Source organism: Molothrus ater, chromosome 5 (genome assembly GCF_012460135.2).
Source record: "Molothrus ater isolate BHLD 08-10-18 breed brown headed cowbird chromosome 5, BPBGC_Mater_1.1, whole genome shotgun sequence".
NCBI lineage: Eukaryota > Metazoa > Chordata > Aves > Passeriformes > Icteridae > Molothrus > Molothrus ater.
In genome coordinates this window covers 52,941,635-52,955,782 of record NC_050482.2, presented here as the reverse complement: position 1 = coordinate 52,955,782, position 14,148 = coordinate 52,941,635, and the positions used below count along the sequence as shown (strand labels likewise).

At 42.4% G+C, this 14,148-nt stretch overlaps 1 protein-coding gene across 4 annotated transcripts in view; it reads left to right on the top strand.

The window, feature by feature from the left end:
* The window catches only part of ABTB3 (ankyrin repeat and BTB domain containing 3), a 174,936-nt gene that overhangs the window by 115,004 nt on the left and 45,784 nt on the right, over positions 1-14,148 (top strand). For all 4 annotated transcript variants that reach the window (XM_036400354.2, XM_036400355.2, XM_036400353.2 and 1 more), the window contains exon 4: positions 2,522-2,674. In XM_036400354.2, coding sequence (XP_036256247.1) covers positions 2,522-2,674 — 153 coding nt within the window. The remainder of the gene's footprint in view (positions 1-2,521; positions 2,675-14,148) is intronic.

Here is a 14,148-nt window from a genome sequence, read left to right as displayed (position 1 = left end):
TCAGTGTATATGCCAGTGATGTGATGCATTTGGCTAACCCATTTTCACACAGTGCTGTTTGAAAAGTGAAATATTTCTTGCAGATGTCACATTGTCTTGTGGATTATCACACCCTTATAACTCTGTGTTCCTCTTTCCTCTTTGGCACACAAGCAGTATTTAAAAGAAAAAACCCAGCCCTTCACATGGTGCACAGATTCTTGGAGGGTATTTTTAACCTATTGCACTCAGCCATATTTGGTTCTCTTCTCAAAATACAAATTTCCTGACATGCTGAGATATGCAGTGATGATTTTTTTTCCCTCGGAAAAAGGAATGTAATATGTTGTGAGCAAACTCCATATCCTCATCTAGGGACTGAAATTGGACTTTATAGAAAATTTCCCTGCTTCTGCAGAACACTGATTCCCTTTCCTCTTGGGATTTATTGCACCAAATAGCCATGCTCACTTCTATTTCTCTGGTGAAATTTGCAAGACTGGGAAGGGGAAAAAGATGCAATTTTATAGTGCAATTATCTGAGTTCCTGTAAATATTTTTATTTGCTCTGGTCCTTACTGTGGTGGGGCAGATTTCTGAGTTTCTGTCCTGCACAAGAGGAGGAAAACGTGTGAACCTCTGAGCCCTCTGTTCAGCCTCAGCTCTCTGCTTTTCTGTTTGCCCAGCAGATGTTACAGGAAGGCAGTGTACAAGCCTTTCTTCATTTCTCTGATCCAAACTCTGTTCATTCATGCAAAACATAACCTTGAATTGAGTTTTCCTTTAATTTTATTCCTAGAACCAAGTTATATCTGTAACTACATGCAGTTTTACAGTGTGATTTGCCTCTCCCCTTCTGCTCAGACGCTCAGCAAGTGATGAAGAAACTCTTACTGATCACTTTTTCCCAGGTATTTTGTGCCTCAAAAGAGGGTCCCTTCTGCTCTGAAGATGACCTGGGAAGCAGTCACCTTCCAAGAACAAATACACCCCTGCTTCCCCCCCTTTTCCTCCTCTAGCTCCCAGCACTCTCATGACAAATGAGCTGGGCTAGGAAATTGTTTTGTGTGAGCTGTGGGAGATGATCTTCTGTCCTTACCAGCCTCCTTATGTGGCCGTGGCAGGTCTGGGGAGAGCAAAAGCCTTGGAAACAAATGCAGCCTGGTCTTGAGGTGACAGTGATGTGTTGGAATAGAAAAACTATGGAAGTGGCAGCTCAGCCAAAGATGTCATATTTCAAAAAGAGGTTGTTCATTTACGTGCCTGTGAGATTTGGGAACCCAGCGTCCTAGGGAGAGTCAGTGGCCTCGGGGCTTCTTTGTCCTTCGGCACTTCTGAAGTCTCTCATCCCCCCTCAAGAATATTAATATCAGAGCTATGTAAAGCCAAGTCCTCAAAAAGGGAAATAAATGCATAAAGAGCTATAAATAGGAAAAGGATATTCCAGAGTCAACATCTTCTTAAATAATTTTTCTCAGGGTATAACTTTTTGAGGTAAAGTTGTACATTTAAAATGTAAAATATTTGCCTACTCTGCAGCTAATGCAGGCTTTTTTTCTCCCTTCCTCCATGAAAAGGGACCACAGAAGGAAAAGCAAGCAAGAGACTTGCAGTGACCTTCAAGGTGCTCAGCTGCAGTTATTTTATTAGTTTTCTTCTGAAACACAACTTGAAGCTATGGTTTTTACCTGTGGTTTGGCATCTTTCTCTTGGTTCCCAAATAATTCTTAGCATAGGTGGAGTGAACTATGTGCTGCGTGCTTCATGTCCAGCTTGGGCAGCTCTTGCTGGGACATGGTGCTGTCCAGGTATTGTGGAGTCAAGGACCATGTTTCTGATAGTGCTCAAACTGTGAGGGTGTGGCCCAGAATCCCAACATTGACTTTTGGGGGCACTTTCATATGTTTTTTTGGCAGAACAGCTGACACCCGAAAGTGTAGCAGTTTGATACTGCTAAAAGTGAGACCAAGCAGTCTGGTTTCTGATTTCTGACCTCGCTCACAGCTAACCTTCACTTTAGCTGCAAAATCCCCCACTTTCAGCACTGAGCACAAGGTACCCATTGCATCGGCAGGAGATGCTGGAGACTTCCTGGGGCATTCCCTCTCCATCCTTGGCATCTCAGTGTTGGGGCATCCCCTCTCCCTACCCAGGCTTGTGCATCAGCCAGAGCAGGACGTGGTCCTGTGCCAGACTCCTGTCCTCTTTTTGGGATTGCACCATGTGAAGGATGGGAGGAGAATTTGCCAGTTGGGTGCACTGACCTCGTGGAGCCCCATAGATGAGCATGGCTCATAAATCTCACTCTCCAAATAGTCCTGCCCTGGAGACAGGATGAGACATCTTGATTTAGACCTATTTGAAAATTGCTGAGCTGGTTTGCTCTCCCATTCTTTCCTTATCCTTCTCTCTGTACATATTGCCATTCTCCCACATATATGCACACGCACACACCCTCACCCCCCTGCTCTCTGCTTGTCTCTCTACCTGTGACTGTGATGCTGCTCGTGTGCCTTGGCACTGATGTTTGTGTGCTCCGCAGGCCGTTCATCGTGCTGCCTCCGCTGATGGAGTGGATTCGGGTGGCGGTGGCTCACGCGGGGCACCGGCGCAGTTTCTCGGTGGACAGCGATGACGTGCGCCAGGCGGCCAGGCTCCTGCTGCCGGGAGTTGACTGCGAGCCCCGGCAGTTGAAGTAAGTGCCCGGGATGCAGATCGGCTGCTTTGTGCAGAATGTGTTTCTCTCTCCTGGGGAGCGGCGGGCGGGCACAGGGCTCTGTTGTTGCTGGGAGGCGCAGGGATGCTCCGGCGCTCACCGTGTGTGTTGCAAAATCAGCTCCTGGTATTTGCTCACATCGGTGGATAAGCTGGTTGCATAGTAATGGGTGCCTGACTCTCTCACAGCTCGATCGAGCCCGCAATCTGCTCATCAGAGCTTACATGCTTACATGGTGGTCTTTCTTTGTTTTTTTTTTCCCTCTTCCTATTAGGTTCTGCTTGTTAATGAGGGGCTGAAACCTTCTGCTAATTGTCTGATTCATGTTGCTTTGCTATAAAATACTGAAATGTAATTGGCAGGGTTGCAGATATTTTTCAGGGCTTTGTTTTCAGCATTAATGCTTAAGGGCACATTTAAAATTAGAAGTAAGACTACTTCTTAGAGTAAAATTGTATTTTTCATGCTAATGTCAACTCAAATTACAGCCTAGATAATTTGACTTTTTCATGTATCAGATGTGACCTTTTGGTTTTCTAATGAAGTCTTAAAGTATTTATTGCCAGGATATATTTTTAATGTCTGTTTTGCCTTATTATTATGTACTTGGATAAAAGTATGTTCTAGGACTGTTCTGGAGTCAAGAATATGTTTAGTTTTGATGTTCGTATGAATAGGCATTCTGAATCTGCCAAAGCAGAAATGATTCACTGCTCTTCTAAATATGTACCAAAACCCCAACTTCCAGCAGTCTGCCTCTCAATACAGCAGTAGATGCATTCTTTCCTGCAACACAGAAAGCAGAGGGCTGATTTACATGATTAGCTGTGACCTGCATGGGAGCAGCTGCCTTCTCTTGACTCTGGCCTTGACGTGCTCTTTCACCAGAGAGTATAATACTTCACTTCCTGATCTACATAGGCTTTTTATAGTCACAGCTATTTAATTTTTAATTGAAAAAAATATATGGAATTTAAAAAGCCATATCATGAGCATTTCAGATTTCAAACCTTGGCTGTAATTGCTTCCCTTTGGTGTGCCCACCATGGCCCTCATTTCCAGAAGTGCTGCATTCTGTGTCCCTGCTGACATGTCAGGACATACAGATACAGGTACTACACTGTCTGAAGACCTGGTACTTGGATCTGAAAAGGCACAATTAATTTAATACCTCTCCAAGTATTTAGGTAGGATTGCAAATAAGGCAGTAATGTTTCTATTCTATATGCTCTATCTTAAAAATTAAGGTAGATACAGTAAAATACCTGTGGTTAAAAAAAACCCCCACAATATACGACCCAAAATTTTATTTTGATGGTGTGTGTGTGTGTGTGTGGGCATGTATACACATATGTATAAAAAAAATCTTACCAACTGTTATACAATTTTAGTTTTTTATTAGGAAGTTTCAGAATAATTTGAACTTGTGGAGATTGGTATTATACTGCAGAAGAATGTATTAATCATGGGGAACAAACCAGCACTTAAAGTTGCCATCAAGAATTAATTTCATAAAGAATACAAATGATAGTTGCCCTGCTTGTCTTAAAAGTGGGAATGAGCCTGAAGAGCATGGCCTGAGATTGATCAGATGAGAATGAAAAGGGAAAACTATTCCTGAGACAAATTCTAGATTTTAGAGACTAGTCTTTGCAGTGTGCCTGTATTTGACTGCAGGGGCTGGATTCATCCACTGATGTCCCAATATGACAATCTCTGTGCTGTGCTGGCAGATGAGTGTTCGTGTACCTCGGGTTTTATTTTGAGGTCTGTGCCTACTGCTGGTGTAGTGCAGCAGGTTCTTTGCTGCAAATAAGTCCCTGGCTGCCTGTAATCCTGAGATCAAAAGGAAGACTGAGCTTTTCTGAAGAGCAATGTGAGTCATCAGGATGTTAATTTGGAACTTTGCAGCCTGTATTTTTTTATTTGTATTCAGCAGACCCTCACCACTCCTGAGTTTCATAAGCCAACATCAACCCTTCATTCCTTCCCATTAGGGAGGATGACTTTCCAATTTTTAACTCCTCAAGGAGCATCAGTTCCATAAATTTTAACCCTGGGGGAGAGAATACAACAACTTTGCAGCGGATGGCTTTCCAAGTTAGCTGCATGACAGATGGAAGCTGGAGGATTTTGAGTGCTAGCTTGATAAATTTTGTGACTTCCATGGGAAAGGTTTATTAAGTAGAACCTTGAAAATGGTTCAATTTCTAGGCTTTTTGTAGCATTCTTCTTTAGTTCCTGAAACACAGAGACCTGAACCCAGAAGTTGCCATGGTCCCAGGTGACACTGCATCATTCCACAGTGTTGGTTCACAACCTGTCATTGCAAGTGCATAAAGCAAAATCAGCTTCCATGCAGCTTCCATGGAAAAACATGCATATGGGGAGAGGGAGAGATTGGCAGGATCCCAAAGGCTATGAAGTTCAGGATCAGTTTGCATAAAACCCAAATGTTTAGCTTCTTATCTGAGCTACAGCATGGAGGTCTCCCTGCAAATCCATGTGACACTTCCTGGCATAATCACATACTCCAGCAGTGAGATTCCCATTCTGTGGCTTTGTAAATCATCCCTTCTTTCTTCCTGCCTTTCATTCCTCTCTTTTGCCCTTTTTCTGAGCCTTTTAAAAAAACCCATCACTTTAATTTATTGCAAGTTTTCCTCTTCTGAAAGAGGAGCTGCTCTTGCTCTGTGTAGAGGAGTGAGGGAAGCTGGAATCAGTCAGGAGCTGCTTGTCTCCTTCCTGATCTCTTTTCATTTTACAGGAGCAGATGTGCCAGAAAGTTTCTTCCTCTCGTCAGCTCTGGGAGATGAGCAGGGTTGTAAGCACTCACCTTCCCCCAGGAGTGAAGGCTTTAGACAGTTGTTTCTACCGTTTGCAAGGAGTTGGTTTTCACAGATGGGTTCAGTGCTGGATGCACAGCAGCTCACTGAGACAGAAAGCCAAGTTGTGACCAGGATATTGTCACAGTGGGAACAGCACACCTATACCCACCTGAGGCAGCAGGATGTAGTCAGTTGAGGAGGCTCTCCGCTGACATGAATCATGAATAGGGTACTCTGCTACCTATTCTAGACCTTTTATTATTGAAGGCATGAAAGTAATTTGTTGTCTGAAAGGGGCCTGGTGGTAAAAACTATGTTGAACTGTCTTTCTATTGTAATAAGGTAGCATCACTGCTCAGCCTGCACAGGCACTATCTGGCTGCAAACAGATGTTGGCTTCTCCTCATCATCACATCTGCAAGGGGTCCCTTTCCCCTTGCTTCCCCTAAACACAAGAAGCTCTTTGCACATCTTTCCTTCCTCCATTCTGTGGGATGTTTGTTTGAAACAAACCCCAGTGTGTTACACATGTGGTGGGGAGGATCACTGGTGCATGACTGCATCTGGGGGTTGGAGGCTGATGGCAGAGAAAGAGAGAGAGGGAGGAACATCCTGTGTTGCTCAGCTCAAAGGCTGCTGTGCCTTTTATCAGGGTCAGGGGCTTCATTTCTGGTGGCAATATATCGTGGCAATCCTGGAGGATGTAAAGGTGCTGGAACACCTGTGAGATGTGTCCATCAGTGCCAACAGAGGCCATCACCCAAGAACTTTAGTGAATACTTTGCCTCTGGTTTGGGGGGAGAAAGTCCTGTAGGAAAAGGAAAAACAAATAATAGCAACAGGGTTATGAAAATGGAAAAACAGTAATAAAAGAAGAGAAAATTATGCAGCTTAATGCACTCAAATCAGGATGACCAAATAACCTCAATTCCAATGATGAGAAAAAGCTGCCTCACAAAATCAGGGGGTCAGAGGGAAATATTTTTAACAAAGCCTGGAGTGATGCCATAACTCTAAGGATTAATAATAGTAATGCCCAACATTTGAAAAGGATGAGAAATGATCCAAGGAAAATTCCAGGCTGTTAGTGCAAGGCCTCTGAATGTTTTTTCAAGCAAAGACTGATTAAAGACATGTTGTTGAGGGAAAAATGGGATAAAATGTGACACAGATTTTCTAAAGATAGATCTTGCCAGGCTAATCTAATAACTTTTTTTGATAAGATAACTGATTTTCTACCCCAAGGAAATTCAGTAGAATTTCATCTCTTTGGACTTGACTGAAGATTTGATACAGTCCATGCAGGGATCTATTAACACAAGAAGATGGGGGTTAGTTAGGAAATTGGAAAGTGAGCAGAGGCTGGCTTCAAGAGAGGTGGCAAGGGCTGGGTTGGCTGAGAGGGGGTTGCAAGCAGGGACCTTCAGCTCTCATTCTTAAAAACTGGTAATTTTTAATTTTCAGAAAGGGTTTTGGCACAAATCATAGCAGTGTGCTCATGAAGTTAAAATTTGCTGATGCCATGATGCTGAGAGGCATTGTCCTGACAGAGGAAGTTTGGGAAATCATCCAGGAAAAAGTGGATGACCTTGAGGGCTGGGACAGAATAAATGGAATGAAATGCAGTTTTCCACAAATGGAAATGCAGTTCTCCACAAATTGAAGGCAAATGTATTTTTTAAATAAAAATACACAAACTGCAGTGTATATGTAACATATACACTATATATGCATCTTAATATATACTATGTTGAGAGCAGAGTATTGGAAGGGTAGTGGTAAAGGCTGTAGAGCAGTATTTAATCTCAGAATAATTGTAAACCACAAAAGTGGATTTTTCCTCAGCCATGAAAAAATAATTAAATGCATTTTGAATCTGCATTGGGAGAGGTATTAACAGTAGAAAGAGAAAAGTATTGGTGCCGCGTGAAGGTAGTAGGAAGTGATGTGGAAGCACAAATCCTGTGTCCTGGTCAAAAAAAAATATTCCCTTTGGACCAGGTAGAAAGAACTGGGCTGGGATGATTTGGTTTTTTAACAGAATGTTCTCATGGAGACAAACATGAAGAAAGTGGCTCATTCAGCTGAGCAGAGTGTGTGCTGAAGGAATCTGTGGCTCTTGTCCAGAAATACATCAGGAGTAGACACTTTGGAAGGAAAAATACACTATTTAAAGGTCAGCATGGACACAGAAGTATGTGAATATTAGCAAGTCATGCTAAGCTCAGGTTGAAGGTGCAGATGTACCCAAGCCTTGTTGCAGCATAGGGCCAGGTTTATTGACCTCCAGCCCCATGTGCTCCCTCAGCTGCTGCCCTTCGCAGGCTCACCTGAGGCAGGCTCACCCAGCACTCTGAGTTGCATTTGTAGCTGTGATCCAGAAAGATCTCTGGGCAAATACAGGGTCTGAGCACCTTGGAAAATCTGTCTTTAATTGAAAATCAGTCCTGATTTCCAATTAGCCTTGTCCTGGGAATACCTAAGTCTGCTTTTCTGTCTGGGACCATCCCTCTTAATGAAGGCACTCTAGGAAAATTGGATTATCACTCTCAAAAGTAAGTATTATTTGAGCATCCATGGCTTATTCAAGAAAGTTTTCTTAAAACTATGGAAAGGGGAAAATACAGTGATGTAAAGGGAAGATTTGTTATTTTGTTGTTTTGGAGTCGTCTGTACCATTTGCTGTGTCATCCTACTCCTATACCACATGTGTACAATTCTGACTTGGAAGTGAAAGCAGAAGAGTTGCATTTAATGTTTTATTTATGTAAATCTTGTGCTTGTACTAGAGCATGGAAATATAAATGGGATTTAATAGAGATTAGAAAACAGAAAAAAATATTTCCACTGCTCTTCCTTCTTTCTTAAAATCTGTTGGGTAAAGGAGTTGAGTTTCTGGAGAAAGTGAGAGAGTATAAAATTGCCAAGAAATTCTGCTATTTAATTAGATACAGCCACCTTCAAGTAAGAATGGTTAATGTTTGCCTAGTTTCTTAAATATCCTTGTTTTTCCTACAAATTTTCACTAATCTTTTAACACCAGCCATGGCTTTGCTGTAATTAGATACAAAAATGTGAGCAGTAGCAAACAAGCTACTTGACAAAATTCAGCAATCCCTTGGGACAGATGGTGCCAGCAGATGAAGGAAATTTTATTACTTAGAGTTAGAGCACAGGTTTTTGAGGTGAATCTCAACCTGTCCTGCCAAATGTCTGCTTGAAGACAGCAGTAAAAAAAAAAATTATTGAAGGGAAGGACCTTGGCCTCATATTCTCCTTCAATTTTAGGGGAGAATACATTTGCATTTTTAGGGCCTTTAGGATCCAGCTTTCTTTTTCCCATTGCAAGCAATATCATTGCTGCTGTCTCATATGCTCTGTCCCTTTTATTGCATTCCTGAATGTCCCTGTACTACATTCCTGAATACAATAATCAGGATACAGATAACACACCATTTCCCACTCATTGGTGAAGGCTTGTGCTATCTATTTATATGAAAGATGAGTCTGTACCAAAACTTTCCTATGGCCCTGTGACCTTGTTCAAAATCTGAGCTCAGATTTAATTTTGAACATGGTTCCTGACCTAAATACACAGAACTGGAGTATTAAGAGTGTTTTGAAATACAGATTTGGGTCCTGATTTGATAGTCACATCACTTTTTTAATGTATTTTCCAGTATTTGTAACCAGTTTATTCTCAGACCTTTGACAAGAATAAGAGTTGGGATAATAAACATTTGGAGTATTTTTTTCTTGTCTTAATTTAGCTCGTGATTAAAGTAAATGGAGATACTCTATTTCTGCAATAAAAAGTAGTGTTCTTCATCACTTTGATCAACATGTTTGTGCCTACATTTTCCTCTCTCCAAAACTGAAAATGCAAATAATTGTCTCAATATAGTATTTATATTGCAGTTCTATTAATATCAGCATTATAGTCCTTTGTAAAGCACCACATTGGAAAAAAAAAGTGCTCACAAATTTAAATCAAATTTTCTGCTGCTCCCACTCTTGTTGTTTGTGTCTGTAGTCTCACTGAAGAGCCCCAGGCAAGGAACAAGACCTTTTTGTGCTATGGGCTGTGCAGGCCAGATCAAAACGGTGATCCATGATCCCAAGAAATTCAGCATTGCAAATGCATATCTATTGCTGCCTAAAAGGCAACTCCTTCCAGGCTTCCAACTAGCTGAACTATAATTTCTGACTCAAGACCTCATTTATATTTAGGACAAACTGGATGAATTCTACAAAGCTAGAAAGATGGGCCTTATTAGTAGATTATCACTCTTTCAGTTGAAAGGGCTGGTGATGGAGTCCCAGGTGAACAAACAAGGGTTCTGGTGCTTGGCTGTCAGTGCAGTGATCTGCCCATTTGAGCCATGGAGAATGTTTGTCCTGCTGCTCGTCACAGACTGCACTCCATTTATTTTGAATCAACTGCGTCTACCAGTTACAATGGAAACACTTTGCCTTTGAATCATCCATTTTCCCAAACGTATTCAACCCATGAGTAACTTACTAAAGATCTGCACAGACTCCCTCTTAGCCAGTCGGAGTGAGAATGAAAAAAAACAACATCCCTTGTGTTTAAAGCACTGCTGTAGAAGTGCTACATTATGTTTTTGTGAGTTTGGGAAAAGAAAAATAATTTGCTGTACTGCTAGGACTCATTACAAATGAAGAAGATTATCTTTGACTCCTTTCAGGGGTTTGAGTACTTCAGAGTATGATGGAGTGTCATGGTCACCATGCAGTGTTTGACAGTGACCATTTGCAAATAATTAATGTTACCATGGCACTCCCCATATAAAGCCACAGTCCATTTAATTATGTGCAGTGGCAACACTATAATGATCTTGAAGATAACTACTGTAGAGGCAGTATCTGTCAGGAATTAAAAGAGGACTTGGAGAAAATTGTATTGCATTGTGAGTTAAAAAATGTGGTCACAATTTTACTGCAAATGTACAATTGTGATAATTTCATTTGTTTCTAATTTTCCTTTATTTTTAAAGGCAATTGTTGGCTTGCTTCACACTAGGGAGGGGAGGGGAGTTGACAGGCTCTGTGATTGAACCCCAGAATTGGAGGAGTGAATTTGCTGTTGAGCACGAGGCCTATGATAAGTGTGTATTATTAATTCAAACATACAATTTCTCAATTCTGCGAATGAGAGCATTATGCAGTGGTGATGGTGGTGGTGCCAAGCAGCCTGCCCAGCCCCATAGGTGCTAAATAGGGAAGTTCAGAATTGACTGTATCTGTAGAGACGGGTTATCAGTCTCAGAGGATGTTGGTCAGTCCTACTTTTGTCACTGTATCATCTCTGGGAGACCTCTAAGTTTGACCCAGCCAGCAACTGGTGTGGTGATGTCCTGCCATCCTAAGACTGTCCCTAGGTAGAAGAGGAGCAGAAAAGCACTGTCCCTCCATGATCCTTGGAGCATTGTTCCTCCCATCAGCCTTCCCAGCCCCTTTGATGAAAATGCACCTTTTCTGCAGGGCGAGGTCTTGGGGAAAGGATGACCTGTGTGAATGCTGATGGCTGGCAGACTCTGGCAACAAACCATGGTAGCCTTGGAGGGGACATCCTGCTGTTGGGCTGGTGTCAGCCTCCTGTGCACTTGGAAAGATCACAAAGACTTTTTGGCAAAAGGGCCCCATGCTGACAGTGCAGCTGGGGAGGGCTCCAGCTCTCCATGCACATATGCTCTGTTCCCTTGCTTAGCAGGCACAGACTAAAAAGTGACCCTTTGTATTTAGCTGACTTTACTTGTTCCCCGTCAGCCTTGTATTTCAAGCTTTTTCCCATCCCTTTCCCACCTCTTCAGAGCTTGTCAGTATGTTTGCTTCAGTCCAAAGTGAAAGAGTCTCAAGTGGGTCAAGCCTGGGAGTATATCACTTCCTCTTTTTTTATCTTGCATTCTTTAATGCTTGTGGTTCTGGATGGTGTCCACGATGGAGCAGTGTCCCCTTACACAGTGTAATACGGAGCAGACACTTCTGCTTCTTTTTGGAATCAGTATTATGCAGTGAATGGTAAGAAGGAGAACTTGGGAGAAAATGCAGTGCTGTGTTGGCTTAGGTTTGATTTTTGATGGGTTTGGGTTTTTTTTAAATTTTCCACTTTACATTTTTAAATGCGACAGCTCGGTCTGTCTGCCGTGCAATCCTCCCAGCTGGCCTTCTCCAGTGTTAAAAGTGATGCTGTGCTTTTCTATTTGCACTTGTAGCTCCTGATCATTTTTTGATGTCTCTTCACTGCTTTTTATCAGTACATGTTAAATCTCTTTTGCCTTAACTCATTAATCTCTCTGGCTTTTCGAGAAGTTGCTTTCTCTCCTCATGCTCTGCTCCTTTCCTTTGTGTCATGCTCCTCTTCTAATAAACTCAGCAGTTTGATCACTATCCAGTTTATTAGTCAACATATGGCAATACTCACAGTGGTCCTGTTAGGGGTATAAAAAAGGCAGTGGGCCACTGGTAGTGGTACTAAGTTGTGGTTTCTTGCTTTGTGGAACTTGGTCTAGCTCAGACTTTTTCAGCGCTGGTGTGCTACCTGCTGTGCAGCCCAGGCATTCCTCTGCATCCATGTTATTGTTGCATTGTTTTTACAGCTGTAGCACCCTGCAGCCCTTGGACCAAGACACTTATCCCCCCAGCTGATTGAGGAGTACTGATTTGCTGATACTAAATATCAACACAAATTTATGGCTCTCCTTCCTTGACTATAGTAAGCAGGTGAACTGACTCACTTTCAGGAGACCAGGGCCAGTTCATGGAGGAGTTCCTGATGATTTTTGAACCCATGCCAGAGTAGAGATCTGGGGAGCCCATACAGGCTAGCTGTGATAGGTCCTTGTTCCTCTTTCCTCCTTTCTGTGGGTGTGCAACCCAGGTCAAAGTTTGCCTTTTTTTTGAAGAGGAGATGATCAGCTATCGTTTTCATGCACTGAGCTGGGCTGACATCAGTGGAGCTCTGTCAGAGTCTGACCCATTTTATTCAGTGTATGTTACATACCTCAGTACAAATGATGAAGCAGTGAGTTAACACAGGCAGTGATTCATAGCAACAGACACCTCTGCAGAGGATGTCTAATCTTTCCATAGCTGCACTTTGCTGAGGAACCACCTCGTTTCCAGCCCAAAATCATCTGGGTATGCCATCTGCAGCTGAGAGGTCTCTCCTCCATGCACCAAAACCCCCACCACCTAAGTTCTGAGCATGCTTTATCTTTGCCATGCCATAAAGGAGGGCACAGATGATCTCCAGTATCTCATGCTATGGGGACAGCAAGCACCAAATGTTGCTGTAGCTCTTGTGTCAGAGATGTGCCATGTAGTGTGAATGCATTTAGCCTCGATTGCTCCCATGGATGTCAGTGTCAGTGAGCTCAGCCCTGCATATGTCTCTGCTGGTTTTGCTTTTTACTTAAACTCAGTCAGAAAGTACTGCATAAAACCCAGCCTTGCTGTGTGTTGCTTTCTCCCTCTCTGCTTTGGGCACGTTGCTGGTGCAGAATCTGTTATTGCTGTTGCAGTGTGTTTATTGTGACTCAGTGTTGTGCATTAATCTTGCAGCATCCTGTGGTGATGGAATGTCATCCTTGTTCCCCGAGTGGTGATATTCCAAGCATACCTTTTTTGCATTCTTAGGAGAGGAAATTTTTTATCAGTCAAAACCCAAACTGAGCAGCAGAATGAGCATCAGCAAAACACCTGGCGTCCTCCGGACTGGTTGAGGCCCAGAACAGCAGAGAGCAAGTCTGAGATCAGATACTGGTTTCAAACCTGTAGGAACTTTGATCAAAGCACTTTGTATTTTGCATATCACTTTCCTTCCTCTCTTGAAAGAGGAAGAGCAGCAGCTATTGCTACATGCCACTGCTTCTATATAAACAGTGTATTTGTTGCATAGTGCTGTTAAATATTAAGCAGTGTTATATATTTTATAAAGGTCTGATAAAGCACTTTGAAGAAGAAATTTAAATGATAGTGATGTGCTGTTTCTATTTCTCTTTTGATTTGCTGGGGCTTTTTACATATGAAATAGAAAAACAAATATTTGATGTATGCTTGACTTTTCCACTTTTGATCTCTGTTTTGTTTTTCCTTCAATAGTAGTCCGTCATTTTCTGACCTAGCATTTTTGCAGATTTAAAGCGGTGTTTTTCCAAAGAGTCCTTTATCCAAGTTCACACCAAAAGCGCTGTGGATTTGGACTCCACCCTCTGCTCCAGACACTCCTCAGCATGAAAGAAAAGCAAATCTGTCTTTTAGCAAGATGAAACCAACTTGGATAAACATTAGATTTGAATTGCCTGGCTCTCTCTGGAGCTGTAGATTCACATCTTGGCTAAATAACTCCTAGCCTTTCTTTCATTTGAAATGAATATCAGTTCACAGTTTGAAGATCTTTTGAATAAGACCTTAAGAGAATGACATCCTGTCTGTTAGACACAACCAGCAAGGATTTGTGTTTTGCCATGACTGCCTGGCAAGTCCATGGTGGACTTATGCACATGTGGCCCTGCTTGCATCACATGGACCAGAGGTTCCGCTCAACCTCAGCCAGCCTGTGATTCTGTGACTTGCACTTTGTGCTCCAGAAAAGCTTCCCTA